The sequence below is a fragment of the Mandrillus leucophaeus genome, unplaced genomic scaffold (assembly GCF_000951045.1).
Source record: "Mandrillus leucophaeus isolate KB7577 unplaced genomic scaffold, Mleu.le_1.0 Scaffold181, whole genome shotgun sequence".
Classification (NCBI taxonomy): domain Eukaryota; kingdom Metazoa; phylum Chordata; class Mammalia; order Primates; family Cercopithecidae; genus Mandrillus; species Mandrillus leucophaeus.
In genome coordinates this window covers 2025706-2044119 of record NW_012101821.1, presented here as the reverse complement: position 1 = coordinate 2044119, position 18414 = coordinate 2025706, and the positions used below count along the sequence as shown (strand labels likewise).

The window sequence follows — 18414 nt, the reverse complement described above, 5'->3', positions numbered from 1 at the left end:
AATTTTAGGGTTATCTTCAGTTACTCATGTTCAAATAATTTTCTGTGGCTAAAACTTTGGTCAAAATAGAAAATGTGTTTTTTCCTAGGCTGATCTAAAGGTATTTGTCGTGGATGGAAAGAATTACAGAATACAAATAATATGAAACTCAAAATTACGTAAACCAAACCCGTGTTGTTTTCTCAGCTGACTCAAAATAACGAGTAGCCAAGGTATGATTGGCTGCACATTATACCTTCTCACAGTACCAGGATACCTGAAGAAACAACACTTCACTGCTAGTCTAGTCAGCACCTTTACAATTTTTCTTGGAATGATGTTAGCTTTTATACAACCCATGGTAGCAAGCTTGTGAAACAAAGAAACCGCAATTTAGTTTTTGTCAATTTGGGGCAAGTCTAAAATGTTTGTGTTCAAATTACCAATAAGACTTGTTTTCATGAAGGGTCTTTCTAAAATACACTTTCTAAGCCAGTGTGCATATTTTTATCCATATTTTCAAACAGAAAAATTAAGAACAAGATGAATAGTAACTTTCTTGACACTCAGTTGTGCCTTGATTGAGAAGTTTAGGTATTAACTCAGAGCTTCCATGTCTAGACCGTTGCTGGCTCTGTGATAGTTAATTGCCTCTATTATGATATTATCATTAGAGTCCCCTTAAGACAGACAAAAGAAAACTATAGGTTTCTAGGTCTATTCAATTAAAACAATTGATTTTCATAGTTTCAGGAAATAACCAATTTAACTCCTATCTGGAATTTGTGATATTGGAAACATTTGTGGAAAAGGAACATGTTCTAAAGTATTATGAAAATTTCTTAACCAGTTTTTCTCTAAATCATTGTTCTATAGTAAACACAGAAATGGACAAAATGGACTCCTAAAGATAAAAATTTGAAACTTTAAATTAAGATAAAATTTATTTGGAAACAAATAAAATAAGCTGATTTTTAAATCCTCTCTTCCTTAGTAATAGAACATCTATTATGTTATTCAGTGGTATGCAGACAGTAATGTAGAACTTAAGGGGTCTACATAGTTACCTAGATAATGTTATCATTTACAACAGTTTTTGAAGTTATCTTTGTAAAGAAAAAATACTTTTCCCATTAAGGAATACATCTGGAGTTGCTAAAAGGTCATTGATTTACATCTGAACTGGGTCACTGAAAGCAAATGACTATCTGGTGGCCTAAGTAGAGTAAAATCATGCCATCTTTCCCAGTTGAAGAGTCATCTGACCAATTGTAACTCAAAATTTAAATCAAACCTACAAGTTATTATTAGAAGAAATACTGAGATTGATCTGAGGTTACAACATAAACAAATGTGATCTTAGATATTCTGTTTAATTATTTCAAAGACGAAAACATTGAAGTTTATGTTTTATGCTTCACCTGTGTATATATGAATGCCCTACACCAATTATACATAAGATCTGGAGTGTATTCCCAACACCGTCCCAAATGAAAGACCTATGAAAAAGTATTTTATAAAAGGTGATATATTTAGAGTGAGAAGGGCTTTATGTAAGGAGGAGCACATTATTCACCCTGAGCAGATGAAAAGTAAGACATAAACTTTGAGAACAAGGTGAAAGCAGAGGTGATAACTATAAAAGAATATCTTGTCAAAGAAGAAGCCCATGTCAAGCTTACTTCATCATGGAGATAAATGTCAGCCCTGCTTTTGCTCAAAGAGCAAACCTAAGAGGAAAAGGCACAAAGGGTTAGAGTGCCAATAGAAAAAGACCACCTGCCACTTACCACAAATGAATAAAACAAATATATATCCCTAGTCCATGGGGCAACCATGGCAAAGGACCGTCTGATCCTCATGACATTGTCTTAAAGCATTCCTTACATCCCCATTAGGAATAAGAAGCCGTTAAAACCACCTATATCTACACCTATATAACTAGCACAATCCCGCTGACAAGACTTGGTGGGCATTGAGCAGTTCTGCATTTGATCCTACTTTTTTCACAAAGAGGTGAATATCAAATATTTTAAACAGCAAGTTAAAGTTCAAGAGAAAATGTAATTTAAAATTTGGTTCTGCTTTGGGAAATCTGTTTATGAGGCATTTATAAACAGTTGAAAGGCTCATTTTAAACTGGAATGTATTGGCCCATCCTATCAATGCCCCTGAGATGAATATGAAGTCAGCAGTGGCGGTTTTATAATTCTATGTTAATTGGCTAGAAGTTCTTTGACCTTTAATCAAATAAAATATGAATTAACGAACTTTCTTTCTATTTACAACAGAGGTTTGAAATGGTACAAGTTGGGATAACAATCATAACAAGATGCTATTTTTTCACTAACAAATACAAAACATGATGTTGAAATCTGCATCCTGGTATTGATCTCATTATTTATTTGGAACCTGTAATTTTTCATCTTTCTTCACTCGAAAGGAAGAAAAAACATCAGGAAAAAAAGGAGCTATTTCTCTTCGGGTATATAGGTCAGACATAAGCAATTTTCAAATGTCTTGTGAGTTGGTCTCAGTATTAAAGGAGGCTTCTTTAGTCTAGCAGAATCTCAGACAAAAATTCTAGAGCCTTTATAACATAGAAGAGTTTTATGAAAGGGTCTGATTGGATGAGATATAAAGAGATAAAATATATACATAGTTACAATTATATTTTACAAATGAAACAAAAACTTTTCTTTCTTGTTTTGCTTTTTTGGTTTCACGCCTTAACTGGTGAACATTTAAAAATATGCTGATAGATGAGATTGCCCCACTGCACTCCAGTCTGGGTGACAGAGAGAGACTCCATCTCAAAAAAAAAAAAAATTGCTCTTAGAACTTGGACACAAAGAAGGGAACGGTAGATATAGATACAAAGACTTACTTGAGGGCGAAGAGTGGGAGTAGCATCAGGATTGAAAAACTACCTATTGGGTACTATGCTCACTACCTGGGATGAAATAATTTGTACACCATACCCCCACAACACACAATTTACCCATGTAACAAACCTACACATGTATCCTCTGGACCTAAAATAAAAGTTGGAAAAAAAAATTTAGGGATCATTAGTAGATCATTGAAAAATCTGCTAGGATTTTGCAGATAAACTACAAGATCCCTCAAAAATCTTTTTCTTTGTAGGAACCATGTCAGTCTATATAGCACGGTCCCAAGAGTCTGAGGGATAGGCAGTAGTATGTTCATCCTCTTGTTTAGTGAGAGAAGCTTCCCTGCAACAGTTTGAGAAATTGAGCATGGCAGTCTCGAAGGTATCTTCCAGCTCTAAATCCTTTTTTGTGATAATCATGAGTAATGTGATGCATCCTTACTCTGACCCCAAGCAGAGGATTCTCTACTCAGGTTCTGGTTGCCAAACCTCTCCTACTTTCACTCACTGAGGGAATGGAAGAGTATTTCTATGAAGGAACTCCTGGGATCTCTACCCTTTCCTGTTACAGTAGTAATATGTTTGTGCCCCGCTATCACCACCACATCTACTGAAGTAGAGCCCATATAGACCTAATGTTAGTGCCCAAAGTATTTTTGTGTATTTTTTATATTTGTATTATAATCGACTTCATTTTATATCTCTACTACATTTTTTCTTTTTCTTACTCACTTATATACAATGTCTATCGTATTTCATGTTATACATACTTATGATGACTTTAAATCTTTTTACAGAATTGGGATATAGCATTAAAATTTTATTGTAATGATTATGTTTCAGCTATGAGGCTTTAAACAGATTATTGTCCAAAACTTACAACTCTGTGAGGTAGGTATTTTCATTATTACTTTTTTAGAACAAGGAAACTAAGACGCAGGAAAGGCACTTACCAAGGGGAAAAGTTACTCAGTGTCCTTAGAGCTAGGATTCAAGCCCAGGAAACTTCCCTCCAAAAACCATACTACTAATGATCTTTCTGAAGAACCTTCCAATTAGAATATTGTCAGAAAGTCACAATAAGTTATTTTGGTAGCTTGATTAGGCATGAAATCTTTGTCAGATCGCAGGCCATTTCTGATTCTGATGGCTCAAGTCAGCTGGCTTTTTCTCTTTCCTCCTTGAGTCATTATCTTTTTGCTTTTTCTACTGTCCCTTCATTGACCCTCCAAACTTCCAGTCCACCTTCTCTGGAAATATCTTTCCACAATTGTAGTTCCTTTTTTGGCCCCAGAAATGTACCTCAGCTTCAGGTCTAAACTACTCTAAATTTCAGGTCAGAAGCATTAATTAATTTGTTTATTCATTCAATAAATATTTATGAATGCCTACTACATAGCATTGGGCAAACTGTAGTGAATGGAACAGACATGCTCCCTGCTCTCATGTTTCTTATGTTCAATGGGAATAGATAACATTAAACAAGTAAGCACATAGTATAACATATCAGACACTGGCAGGTGTTGTGGAGAAAATAATGTAGGGCAAAGGAAATAGAGAAGTCTGAGCCTCAGAAAATAGAGGAGTATTGTTAAGTTTATAAGGATGTCCAGGAAAAGCCCGTCTGATAAGGTAATATTTGAACAGAGACGTAAAAGAAATGTGAATTTAAAAGTGATGCTCTGAGGAAGAGACTTAGGGGCAGAGAAAAAGAACAGCATGAGCAAAGGCCCAGAAACAGGAATAATCTTGTGTTTCCCTAACAACGAGAAGGCCTGTGCGCTGGAACTGAGTGAGAATGAATTGATTCCTAAAATTGCTTGACTCATCTATAATTCATTCAAGAATGGCATTTGACTTTTAAAATATGAGCCATTTTCCAGAAAATTTTAGATTATATTAATTTTTTATACATGTGTTTAGTGCTTCACAGAATAAAAAGCCTTTTCCCAGATATTATCTCCTTTTCTCCTCAAAACGTGCTGTCACTGAATGATGGGTCTAATTTGATTTGATTATCCCAGCAACTGACACAAGACATGAAGCATAGTAAGCACTCAATAAACATATATGGATTTAATTAGTTGATGTATTAATTCTGTGGCACAATTTCTAATTTTTCACCTTTACCGTGTTCATTTTTTGAACATCAGTGATGGGTTTATAATTCAATGAAGCTTCAGAGGCTATAAAGATTTATCCAGCCATTTGTCTGCACCCTAACTTATATATGCATCTATTTTTTTGTGGTGATTTGCACTTTTTCTGCCTAACCCTTCCATTAAGTTCTTTAGCATCTTTCTTTGCAATCAGTTTATGTATATTCCCAATTTATCATATCTAAACTGCTATATTCTTGGAAACCAGATCACAGGCCTGTTAGACCTATATATATGTAAAACAAAGTGACTTTTAAGTGAGAGCATGAAACCCTTTCTTAAAAAATAAATTTGCTTTAGTTCATTTGTACTGCTACAACAAAATACCACAGACTGGGTAATTTATAAATAATAGAAATTTAGTTCTGGGGGCTGGAAAGTCCAAGGTCAAGGCACCAGCACGTTCAGTGTCTAGTAAGGGCTAAGTCTCTCTGCTTCCAAGATGGAACCCTGTTGCTGCATCCTCCAGAGGGGACAAACACTATGTTTTCACATGGCAGAAGGGATGGAAAGAAGCAAGCCCACTTCCTCAAGCCCTTTTATGAAGTCATTAATCCCAATCATGAGAGCTCCATCCTCATGATTTAATCACCTCCTGAAGGCCTCACTTCTTAATAATACCACATTGGCAATTAAGTTTCAACATATGAATTGTGGGGAACACATTCAGACCATAGCAAAATTCAATAACTTTACTACTTGCTTCCTAACAGCTGTTCTGATCTCATAGGCATTTTGCTTATTTCTGCATCTGCAATTTAATTCTAGTGGGTTAAAGTTGTTAGACACAGTATACAATTGTACCTTTCCTCTAACTTGCATCCAAAAAAAATTATAAAGTATGTCATTCCATCAAACATAGAATCTATGACATGATCTAAAGCCACATTAAGAGGTTATTCATTACACCAAACCTGATCTCATTTACCTGAAGTATCCATAGCTTACAGGTTTGTCTGAGCCCTTACTTTTCCTCACTGAAGCAAGAGTTCCCATCCAATATTGATGATCTACCCACTTGGTGCAACATGATTGTAAATGTGCCTCTTGTTATGAGGTGTGCTTAATATATCCTTTCCATAGAAGTCATTATCTCTATTTACCCTTTAGTTACCCTATACAAATTTTCAGTCAAATATTCTTTCCTCTTCTGACTAAGAATCTTTTGGCATTACCAGTAATTCATTTATTCTTTCATTCTTTCAACAAGACTCTATTGGGAGCCTACTACGTGCCAAGCACTGCTCTGGGCACTGCAGATTTAGCATTGTAGAGACAGAAGTTACATTTATTCTGTTAGAAAGCTAAATGAATAGCTCTAAGGGTAAGAGCTAAATCGATGGTTATAAATAAATATACACCAATAGTAATAGTGATAAATTCTATGAAAAAAAATAAAGCAGAGAATCCAGGTATAGAGCGATAGGCTGAGCATTTATTTAAAAGAGGGTGATCACAAAAAATATATAAGCATGTGAAGTGATGGACATGTTAATTCGCTTAATTTCACCATTTCACAAGTACATTTATTAAAACATCACCTTGTACACTATAAATATATGCAGTTTTTAGTGTACAATATATACGTTAAGTGTACAATGTATACTTTTTGTCAATTATGCCTTAACAGAGCTGGGTGAAAATTAAAAAAAAAAAAAAGAAGAAGAAAGAAAAAGAAAAAAGGATGGTCAAGGAAAGCCTCACCAAAGAGGTTATGTGTAAGTGGAGACCTGAAAGAGTAAGGAAGTAAACCACATAAGTATTTGGGGAAAGCATATCCTTAAGAGGAAACAGCAAGACTAAAACCTTGAGGTGTGAACAAACTTGGTATGTTTTAGGACATAAGCAGCATAAAGGCATATATGTCTAGAACATAGTGAGTAGGAAAGGAAATTATAGAACATAAGGCCTAAGGCATGGGCCATGTAATGTAGGGATTTTTGAACATCAGTTGTCACTGCTTCCCAGTAGTTCATTGTGTGTTTGACTTGGTGCTACTTCTGGACAGTTTTCTTAAAATTGGTGTAAAGAGCATAGGACATGTATTGCAAATAATTTTGGTATGGTAAACTTGCATGATACCATGTTCATAAAATTCAGAAGAAAACATGGAGACAACAGTATTCACAGTTGTACATTCTGGGTTTTTTGTGGTTGTTGATGCAGGCAAAATTCACTTATGTAAAATTAACTATTTTAAAGTAAACAATTCAGTAGCATTTAGTACATTCACAGTATTGTGCAACTACAATCTCTGTCTAGTCCAAAACATTTTTATCACCCCAAAAGGAACCATACTCATCAATCAGTTGCACCCAATTGCCCTCTACACTGGCAACCACCAATCTCTTCTATCTATGGCTGTACGTATTCTAGATATTTCTTGTAAATAGAAGCATACAATATATGGCCATATATGTCTGGCTTCTTTCACTTAGCATAATGTTTTTGAAGTTAATCCATGTTATAACATGTATCAGTACATCATTTCTTTTTATAGTTGAATAATATTTAATTGTATGTACATAGCCCAATTTGTTTCTCCATTCATCCACAGATGGACATTTCAATTGTTTCTACCTTTTAGCTATCATGAATAGTACAACCATGAACATGTATGTAGAAGTATTTGTCTGACCACTGTTTTTTGTTCTTGTAGTACATACCTAGAAGTAGAATTGCTAGGTCATATGGTAATTCTATGTTTAACTTTCTGAGTAGTCACCAAAATGTTTTCCAAAGGGGGGCTGAACCACATTACAGTCCCACAGCTCTCTGATTCTCAAACCACCTTTATATGCAGATTCTCCTTGACATACAGTGGGATTATATTCTTGTGTATTGAATGCATATCACTTTTACACCATCATAAAGCAGAAAGATCTTTGCTTGAACCATCATAAGTCAGGGCTTGTCTATTCTCTGCAAGCACTTGCTTCCTCATACCTTATCTTCCCTAGATTGGAGCTGTTTATACTGAGTTATCACATTTTTACCAAAACTGACAACCTGATTAGCTGGTTCTCCCAACCCAGCTGAAATGGACTTTAATTAGAAAAACTAAGAAAAATAAAATTAATAAAAATATAAAGCTAAACTTTAGAAGCTAAAATTCTGCTGTGTAATTTCTAACCCAAACTACTCTAGTGATGATATATATAAAAGATAGATGTATAGATAATCTTCTATTGATTCTGTTTCACTAGAGAAATCCAATACATACTCCATTATGACTCAAGTAGATAGATAGGCAGGTAGGTAGATAGATAGATAGATAGATAGATAGATAGATAGATAGATAGATAGATAGATAGATTTATTATAAGAAATTGGCTTATGCAGTTATGGAGGCTGAGAAGTCTCAAGATATGCAGGCAACAAGCTGGAGATCCAGCAGAGCCAAGTGTGCAGTTCCTGTCCAGGTTTGAAAATCTGAGAACCAGGAGAACTGATAGTGTGTGTTCCAGTCTAAAATCTGACAGGTTTGATACTCAAGAGTCAATGTTTCAGTTTAAGTCTAAAGATAGGAAAAGATCAATTTTCCAGCTCAAGGCAGTCAGGCAGAAGGAGCACCCTTTTACTTGCAAAATATTCAATCTTTTTGTTCTACTTAAGACTTCATGTTATTGGATGAGGGCCACTCTCTTTAGAGAAGGAAATCTGCTTTATTCAGTCTACTAATTGAATGTTAATCTCATCCAAAACATCCTCACAGACACACCCATAATAATGTTTGACCAATTATCTAAGCACCCCATAGCTCATTCAAGTTCACATGTAATGTTAACCTTCACAGAGTACTTTTGAGCCAGCACAATTTTTAGGACCTCAACTGAATTCAGATGGCCCTTATATATCCCATGTTGTCTAGAGTATTTCTTATTGGAGAATCCACAGTATCTATTAATTATGAGGCTTAGAAATCATTGATTAGCTGAATTATTTCCTTACTGTGTACCAGTAACTGTACTAAGAAGTGAACATCAAAAATTTCATACTCAAAAGGAAAAACAAGTCATAAATAAATTAGAAACTACCTTGAACTATTTGAAATCAAGGAATAGAACAGTGATTCTTAAAAGTGTGGTATAATGTCCCCTATATCAAAATCACCCAGGGTACATTGCCCTTGTTCAGGATGATTGTTCTGAATCTCCGAGTTAGGACCCGGAAGTCTACATTTTGTTAAGTTTCCCAGATAATCTTTATGTACATAGAAGTTTGAGAAGCACTGAAATAGGAAATGCTTTTATTTTAGCATTTTAGCAATTTTCAAAATAATTTGAAATAAAATGTTTTCTAATTCCTTTTTCCAATTTGAATTATGTTGAAATTCTTCACCAAGATTCAAAACAGTTTATGAAAATAAAATAGTAAATAAATGTTCTACACGGACCATTTTCAAATCTTTATGAGTTTATTGCATCATTAGATCAATCAAAATTCATTCGTGTTCCCATTCAATAAATACTTACTTTCCCTTCTGTTCTTGACATCATGCTGGATTTTGGGAATGCAGCAGTGAATAGGATAGATAGACATTGCCCATGGAGTTTATAGTCCAGCTTTAATCTCACATTTTGTTTTTAACACATAACACAAACCTTTTTTTGGAGGGGGGTGGGTTGCTGAACATTTAATTATTGTGGTGATTTTTTTAAGTATTTAGCATTTTCATGTCTTGAGCAGAACAGATGCACTACTTAAGGAGTTTCATACCTCTGCAACTGAAAGGAAATCTAATTGGTTCTGCAATAACAGTAAGTGGATTGAGACACCTCAATCCCCTAATGTGAAATCTTACAGCTCTGCTTCCTTTTCTGCTTTGCTGTTAAAAGCAAGTATTTTAAATTAAGGTATTAAAATGATGTTTATAGTAATATATAAACATCCCTTTTCTTCACAATTGAATGAATGCGATTTAACTAATAGTTTCCTAGAGATACTATATAGTAAAAAATAGTGAACTATTTTTAACATTGTCTTTTAAAAAGTACATTAGTATTTTGACTAAGCATGTCAACCGTAAGCTAAACAGCATGTGCATAACAATTTCAAGTGAATACTTAGTGATAGTAGCACTTACTTAATAGTTTTCTCTTTTCCCCACTTGCCTACCATTATTTGCCAATTTCAGCTCAAGAAATCTTCTGGGAAAATCATTCTTCGCCGCGATAATTTAGAGGTTATATATAATGTATGCACAAGACCAGCTGAAGTAGGTAACAGAAGTAGCTCAAGATTGCTCTATAACTCTTTTCTCTGCTTTCACACAAACCTTTGTCCTTACTCTGTTACTACAATAGAAACAATAAAATACACATGCATTCAGGTGAAGAATGAAAATTCACTAAATTCATTTAGAAAAAATACCAAGCAATACAAAGCCCTGTGAAGTTACTATAATACAGCTGCTTGGATTATCTTCCTGTTTAGTGCTGATTAGACAAGCCCAGAAGTGTTAAGGCTCAATTTAAAAATATAGTTTAAAATTTTAGGCATATGCCTGATGTTTTCATGTGAGTAACAGAAAGTAATAGAACATGGAATTTTGTGACAGGACAATAAGGACCTTTGAAAGTTGGCAGAATAACAAAGGATTTCATTCACAAAGCTAAAACTCAACTTCTGTGTATTAGGAAAGGATTTAGGGCCATATATCCATTTCTCATTTGATCTTCATACAAAACCTGGGAGCTACATATTGTTATTCTTGTTTTCCAAGGGAGGAACCGTGATTTGGAAAGGTTCAGTAACTTGTCCAAGCTTCAAGCTTCATTTTATTACTCCGTAGTAATCAAGTAGCCAAGCCAGAGTCCTAAGTCACTCTGATTTCAATCTGCTGCTCTTCCATCATGGCCATGTTGGTGAGGCCAAGCTCAAGAACTGGGCACTCAGCAGACGGTGGCTTTGGCCTAAGGCAATTTAATAAGAGCAAAGATAATCTCTAAGACTCCTCACTGTACTCAGCAAATTCCTAGGTGAAAGCTCATAGAAAACACACTCCAGCCTTTGGTCTTTAAGACTATTTTAATCTGGCAGGATAAATAAAGTTTCTACATTTTTATATGTAGACTTCACATTTAGAATATGGGCAAGTGAGAGCTGAGTGATTGTCTTGCCATTAGGAGTGTTCTTAAGTTAGATAATGCAGTGCCATGTCTATAGATTTCTTGTCAAGGGAGCTTAAATACTGTTGCAAAAACTGACTAGATATTATGCTTCCCACTAGCTTGCCCATCTTTCCTGTATTCTTTCTTATTTCCCTGCTGAATGTCAATTGTGTAGGTAGATCAAATAGTAAAGCTGATCCTGGCCTTATTATTTATTATTTTCCTCTAAGGGTATCCTTCCTCTAATTGTGCATGAAGCCCTACTCTAATATTAACCTAATTAACTGTTTCCAGCATATTTCAATGTTTTTCTTGTCTGAGAACAAGTCTTGTATAGTCTTTCCAGTTCTAAACCTGGTCAGAGAGAGACTAGAGTGATCATTGGAGCACTTCATAGTACTCCAGTGTCCTGCAGTCCAACTCTGCAGATGGTACAATGAATAAGTGTTCTTTAATCTGGATGCCAGTGGGTAAACATTACTAGTTTGGCTGGTGTGGTGGCTAATCTTATGTGTGAACGTAAGGGATTCCCTAAGCTAAGGGATGCCCATATAGCTGCTACAACGTGATTTGGGGTGTGTCTGTGGGAGTGTTTCTGGAAGAGATAAGCTTTTCACCTGGTGAGCTGAGTAAAGCAGATGGCCCTTCCCAATATAGGGGGCATCTTCCAATTTACTGAGGGACTGAATAGAACCAAGAGGTGGAGGAAGGGCAAATTCACTCTCTCTGCTTGAGCTGAGGCATCCATCTTTATCTGCCTCAGACACAGGCGCTCCTGGCTTCAGGCTTTCAAACTGCCACTTACACCATCACCCCCCACCACCACCAATTTCTCAGGCCTTCCGTTGTGAACTGAATTATATCACCCGCTTTCTTATTCCTCCAGCTTGCCTCCACAACCACATGAGCCAAATCCTATAATAAATGACCTCCTATATCTATATCCATATCTATTTCCTATCAGTCCTGTCTCTGGAAAATCCTAAATAATACAGCTGACTATTCACTGAGCAATCTAGTTTTCCCATTCCCCTCATGCCTTTAGGCTTTGAAAACTAAAAGTTAAATATTGAAAGTGGAAAAAAGAGCATCCTTGTGTTCATTTCTGGAAGAGTATGTCACCACAGTTCTGTATGCCAGTGATAACAGGATTCATGTTGCATTCTTGTTGTTTCCATGGACAACAGAAGCAGTGAGCTTCGAAATCCAAAATTCTCGTTAAGTCACTTCTTTAGCTCTTCAATAGCTTTGTGACCAAGGGAAAGCCACTTAAACTATATAAATCATGTCTACCACTTCTGAAATGGGAATAATACTCTCTAGTATACTAAATATATCTGATGCCTGGAGGAGGTATGAGTGCGTGTACACGTGTGTGTCTAGACACATAGGCATAGGAGCTTATCATTTGCTGCCTAATTGATTTCATTTACTCTAGCAAATATAGACATTTGTATTTCTAAATAGTATATGATTGATTATAAAATATTAACTCTAAAAGTACTGTGCTCAAACGAAAATAATTTTATCTGCTAAAATAGGTCAAAATATAATCTAAGAAGCACAAATAAGAAACAAAAAAATTATCAAGACTTTCCACCAAGAATGCCACACATGTCATGAACACTAACATAAATCTTCATGTGAAACTTCTTTGCAATTACTTTTAATTTCAATTTCTGCCTCTTCATCTATTTGATGATTTATTCTGCTAACAAAAGTTAGAGAAAATTCAAAGGCTATAATTTTGCTCAGTTCTCAGAACTCAAATTCTTTAAATTAGATTTTTTGTCTTCAACTAGATATTTTAATGCCTACAAACTTTCTTAGCTTTGCAGAATGAAGACTTGAAAAAAAAAAGTTAGTGGGGTAGCATGCAGATAAAAATTTGGAAAGATAACTTTGAAATTTTTGTGTTAAATTGTATTTGAAATGCAATTATTGTATAATTAAATTGCACATTATGTTCCCTTCTAACAGTCTGATAAGCATTTTCAAATGTTTTGTTTGCTAAAGGATAAACAATTATTTTCTGCTGCAGAAATGACTGCTTCATTGCTGTAGTCATAAGTGGCTTAATGATGGAGAGGTGTTCTAAAAAATGTGTTGTTAGCCAATTTTGTTGTCGTGCAAACATCACAGAGTGTACTTACACAAACCTAGATGGTATAGCCTACTACATACCTAAGACCACCAAAATATACGTGCTACATTGTTGACTGAAACATCATTATGAGATTCATAACTACATAAATATGTGTTGACACACAGAACAGTATTTATATTAGTCAAAAAAGTAAACAACTTAGATGTACGACAATAGGGTAAAATGGGTAAATAAATTATAGTATAGTCATTTGATGCAATATTCTGCATTCATTAGAAAATTTGGTTTTGGAAGATTAATGTGATAGGAGAAAGCCCATGATATACAGTCAAATGAAAAATTCAAAACTCTATATTTTTAATCCTGATTGCTATAGCTCTAATTTTTATTTTATGGCACTAATTTACCTATATATCTATATGTCTGAAAATATAGTTATATGTGTTTATTTAGTTATTGAGAAAAATGGAAAGAAAACACATCATAATACTTTATTAGTGATTTTAATTATTTTTAATTAGAAAAAATGTTATTTTAAAAATAATAATTGATACATGGAATTGTAAATTACCTTCCTATATATAATACAGTATTTTGGAATAATTAAAAACAAAAGTCCCATTTTTCAATAATCAAACCACTTTTGAAGGTAGACATCTATGTTCTTAGGGTTCCTGGATTGGCATTTGAGGAGACCACTAAATTGTGCCTCTTCAGACAGTCGTGATTCCTTACCTCCTCCGTGACTACAGTACTCTATCAGATGGGTTTTGCTTGCCCAGAATACATGTGGTTTTCTGTCTGTGGTGGTGGAGCACCGACTTAATTATAATTAGATTTTTAGATATGAGCACACCATTTTAGACATGTTGCATATACAGAAAAAAGTATAATTTTATATCATTTTTATATTTTGTTCATAGTAATGAGTAGACTACTTCAGTTTAAAATAGAATAATGCTGAATAAAATCACTCTAGTAATGAAGGGTTTAGTGAAAAGGATATGATCTAAGCATACTGCTGGGTGCTTAAGCTTTTTACAAGGGTTAGGCCAGTAATAAATATATTTTTAAAAGGTGGGAATAATGTATGAATGTATAATATTGTTCTCATAAACATCTGCAAAATCTGGTTTATAAAAACAACATAAAAGATGACAAATATCACTGCTTATCTTAAGTATATAAAATATCATCTAGAAATAAATTTCCCCTCTTTACCATATATAGGCATAATTAGTATCTGCCATCTGTTTCAATGTATCTTTTATATGTGTTAGTGTTTGTTTCTAGAATATAAAATAAATACATAAAATGGCAACTCAAATCTGCAAATTCAGGGCTAATTTAGTAACTTAAATCATTGTATTCTAGTTGACTAAGAGTTTAGTTCACAGTAACTTTATTTAGCTTCTAAGGCCTAAGAACAAGACAGGTTTCTTATATATAGTTTTTCTTATCAAGTTTTGTAAATGTACATTAAAAATGCAATCAAGGATCACAAAGCAAAGTTCAAATTCATATTTAGTTTGAATAAGAAGAAAGACAAAAAGAAAGAATGTTCATTTTACCAAATTGTAAGACTTAAAGCACTGAACACACAAAAAATCATTCAAATAGATTTGGAATCTATATTTTAACCACTGAAAGAAGAAAAATAAGAGACTGAAATGAAGTGAGTAAAATAGAAAAAGAAGAAAGATATGATCTAAGGGGAAGGAAAGATAGGAAGGGTAGGCTAGAATGTTCAACTGGGGAACAAAAGAATTGAGAGAGGAAGAAGGGGAGAAGAAAGAAAGGGAAGATATTATAATTGTCAGCAAATACATATATATATATATAAAAAATGTGTGTGTATTATAATTGTCAGCAGTAAACATATACAGACACTTGTATATGTATACTATATATCTTATACCTAGGCACATCCTTCCCCACACCAGGGTCCAGCATCTGACCTAGAAGTCCCATTTGTAACTTCAGCATGTCCAGCTGGCTGAATTCCCCCTCCCCCATCCAAACCATGCCCCACCTTGTAAGGACCTAACCTGTCCCTGATGACATTGCTGTCAGTTCATTCTTTTGATCCCATAGTTAGGTGGAGAGATCCACCAACAGGCCTGTCTTCTATTTCTGAGTGTCATCAGGATGCACATATTACATGGTTCAGTTGTGCACACCAAAAAGCTTGCTCATGTTAAGAGAGTAGTGTTACCAAAAGAATTAGATAGCTAAATTTCCAAAACTTACCATTGGCTAGATGAGTCTAAACTTGAACCCAGTAGTTCTCTACCTCTGCTTTTATAATTAGGAATGATCTCTTGCATTCAGATAAAACATACAGTCATGGGGTAGTCAATGAATAAATAATTGTATATCTGCTTATACTCCAAAAAAGCTGGGACCATGAACACGATAAGGCAGACCTTCCAGATGTCAGCATTATGATTAAGAAAATAAGATTTAGTTGTGGGCCCAACTGTATTAAGGAAAGGGAGAAAGAAGATAAGGTGTGATAGAGTAAAAGGAGTGCCTAATTTGGATCTATATCCTTAAGCTGGGATCTACCACTAATTTCATCTATGAAAGATCATTTACAAATCTAACACCACTACCTTCTGCCTAGCTGAAGTGAACACTCAACTACTGTGTATGTGTGTGTATGTGTGTGTGAGGAAGAGACAGACAGAGAAGGAGACAGAGAGAAGGAATATAAGAATCAGAATTTGTGATTGAGAAAGAAAAAAGAAGAAAGAAAAGTACATTAAAAACTCAGCATGGTAAATATTTTATAGGATATAACAATTAAAACTGTAATTCAAAATAGCTTTACTTATCAGAAGTAGGATATTGTATTAGTCTGTTTTCTAATGAAAGGGCAAATTAGAGATCTACTTTACTATGATATCTCATTTTGAATAACAATCATTATCTTTTGGGAATCTCAGATTTGGATTTTGAAAACCAAAAACTTGTTTGAGAAATAATCTGTTTCTTTCAACATACGTTCTGGCATAGCTTCACTAAAAATGAGTGCCTTTCTTTTGACAATTGGTGATCTATGTGCTTGAAGGGTAAATTGGATATATTTTATGTACTAGATACTAGTTCCTTTGATACATACAGAATAAACTTCTCTTTCCATTTAACTTCCTTTTTCCAACTGACACTTTTTGCTGATTTATTGCAAGCTAAAGGATAAATAGATGTATGTGTTTCATGTAAACTCAAAAGTATCTCACTAGTTTTAAAGTGCTAAAGAAACTATTTTCCATTATTTAATTCTCGCATGTATAAGGAATCGGTTTTATCCTCTGAATGCAAAAAGGATATATCTTTTGGAAACTTTTTAATGCCATTCATTACCTGATACATTTTAAAAATTATGTATTTCAGGCCCTGCTTGATACTCAGAATCTTTTGCGTGCACAAATCACAAATTTTACATTCAACCTGGGATTTTCAGGGAAATTTTACCATACAGGTAAGAAAAAGGGATTAACTGTTCTCATTAAGACCTCTCTGATCACTCTATTTAAAGTTGAACACTTCTCCTGTCCACACCTTCCTACATTCCCTATGTTCCTCCCCAGCATTTTATCATTCAATTCCATTTAACATGTTATTTTTTAATTTTTGTAGAATATTAATGGTTTGAAAGTTTATGGAACTGTCTGATGGCCTCTCATTTTTATTGAATTATAATTTACATATATAAAAGTACATAAATAGTAAATGTGATATTCAGTGAATTTTCAAAGTTTACACAGCTGTGTAAACAACAAGCAGAACAAGAAAGAGAACACGTCCAAAATCTCCACTTCTTGTGCCCCTCACAATAACTAGCTTCTCTCCAAGAAGAGTAGGATCCTGACTTCTAATATCATGAATTAGTTTTGCTTGGCTTTGCGAGGTATGTAAAAGGAATCACACAGTAAATATTCATCTGTATCCAGCTCATTTTGTACAATGTCATTTCTGTTTCAGAGATATTATTGTCTATAGGCTATGATTCTTTACTTTTCCTTGCTGTACAGTATTCCAGTGTTGGAACATACAAAATGTACTTATCTATTCCATTCAGCTGTAGATGGTTGGATGTTTCCAGACTTTGAGTTTTTCTGAATAGAAATATTCATAACTCCCTGTTATGAACATTTTTATACCTGTCCTTTAAAGAATTTGAGTATTCTTTTCTGTTAATCATCAACTAGGAATGGAATTGCTAGTTATGGACACACTTATAATTAGCTTTAGAAGAAAATGCCAGTTTTTCAAAATGGTTGTACCTGTTTATATTCCCAACAGTATGAGTGTTCCTGTTGCTCTGTATGCCTGCCAGTATTTGATATTGTTTGTCTTTTTAATTTTAGCCTTTCTGGTGGACATGTAGAGATATCATATTAGGGTTTTAAAGTACATTTCTCTGAAGAGCAGTGAATGATCTTTCTTCATATTTTGACCAGCTATTTGGATATTCTCTCTTGAGGAATATCTGGGTTTTCTGCTTTTACTTAAAGATTTGTAGAAATTCTTTCCTTGAAATTCTTTTACAGTTCCACGTGTTCCAAGTACTTTATCCTGCTGTCTGGCTGTCTTTTAATTTTCCTTACGGTGCTTTTAATGAACAAAAATACTTAATTTTACTGTCGTTCAATTTATCATTTTTTTCTTTAATGGTCAGCCTTTTCTTATTTAAGAAATCTTTGCATACCACAAGAACATGAATATTGTTTTTCTTTTTGAGACAGGGTCTTGCTCTGTTACCCAGGGTAGAGTGCAGTGGTGCAAACACAATTCACCGCAGCCTCAACCTCCTAGGCTTAAGAAATCCTCCACCTCAGTCTTTTGAGTAGCTAGGACTACAGGCCCATGCCACCATGACTGCCTGTGTTTTTTGTAGAGAAGAGGTCTTACTATATTGCCTAGACTGGCAATGTATAAATCTGTGATATATCTGGAATTGATTTTTGTGTATATATCAGATCGGGTCAATATAGTTTCTTTTTTCATAAAAATATCTAACTGGTTAGCCAGACGTAGTGACATGTGCCTGTAGTCCCAACTACTCAGGAGACTGAGATGGGAGGATCACTTGAGCTCAGGAGGTCTAGGCTGCAATGAACTATGTTCATGCCACTGCAGTCCAGTCTGAGCAACAGA

At 34.5% G+C, this 18414-nt stretch overlaps 1 protein-coding gene across 1 annotated transcript in view; it reads left to right on the top strand.

Moving 5' to 3' along the window:
• NDST3 (N-deacetylase/N-sulfotransferase (heparan glucosaminyl) 3) overlaps window positions 1–18414 on the top strand; it is a 242460-nt gene that overhangs the window by 57887 nt on the left and 166159 nt on the right. Inside the window, exon 3 of the mRNA XM_011977608.1 lies at window positions 16648–16735. Within this exon, the coding sequence (XP_011832998.1) occupies window positions 16648–16735 (88 nt within the window). The remainder of the gene's footprint in view (window positions 1–16647; window positions 16736–18414) is intronic.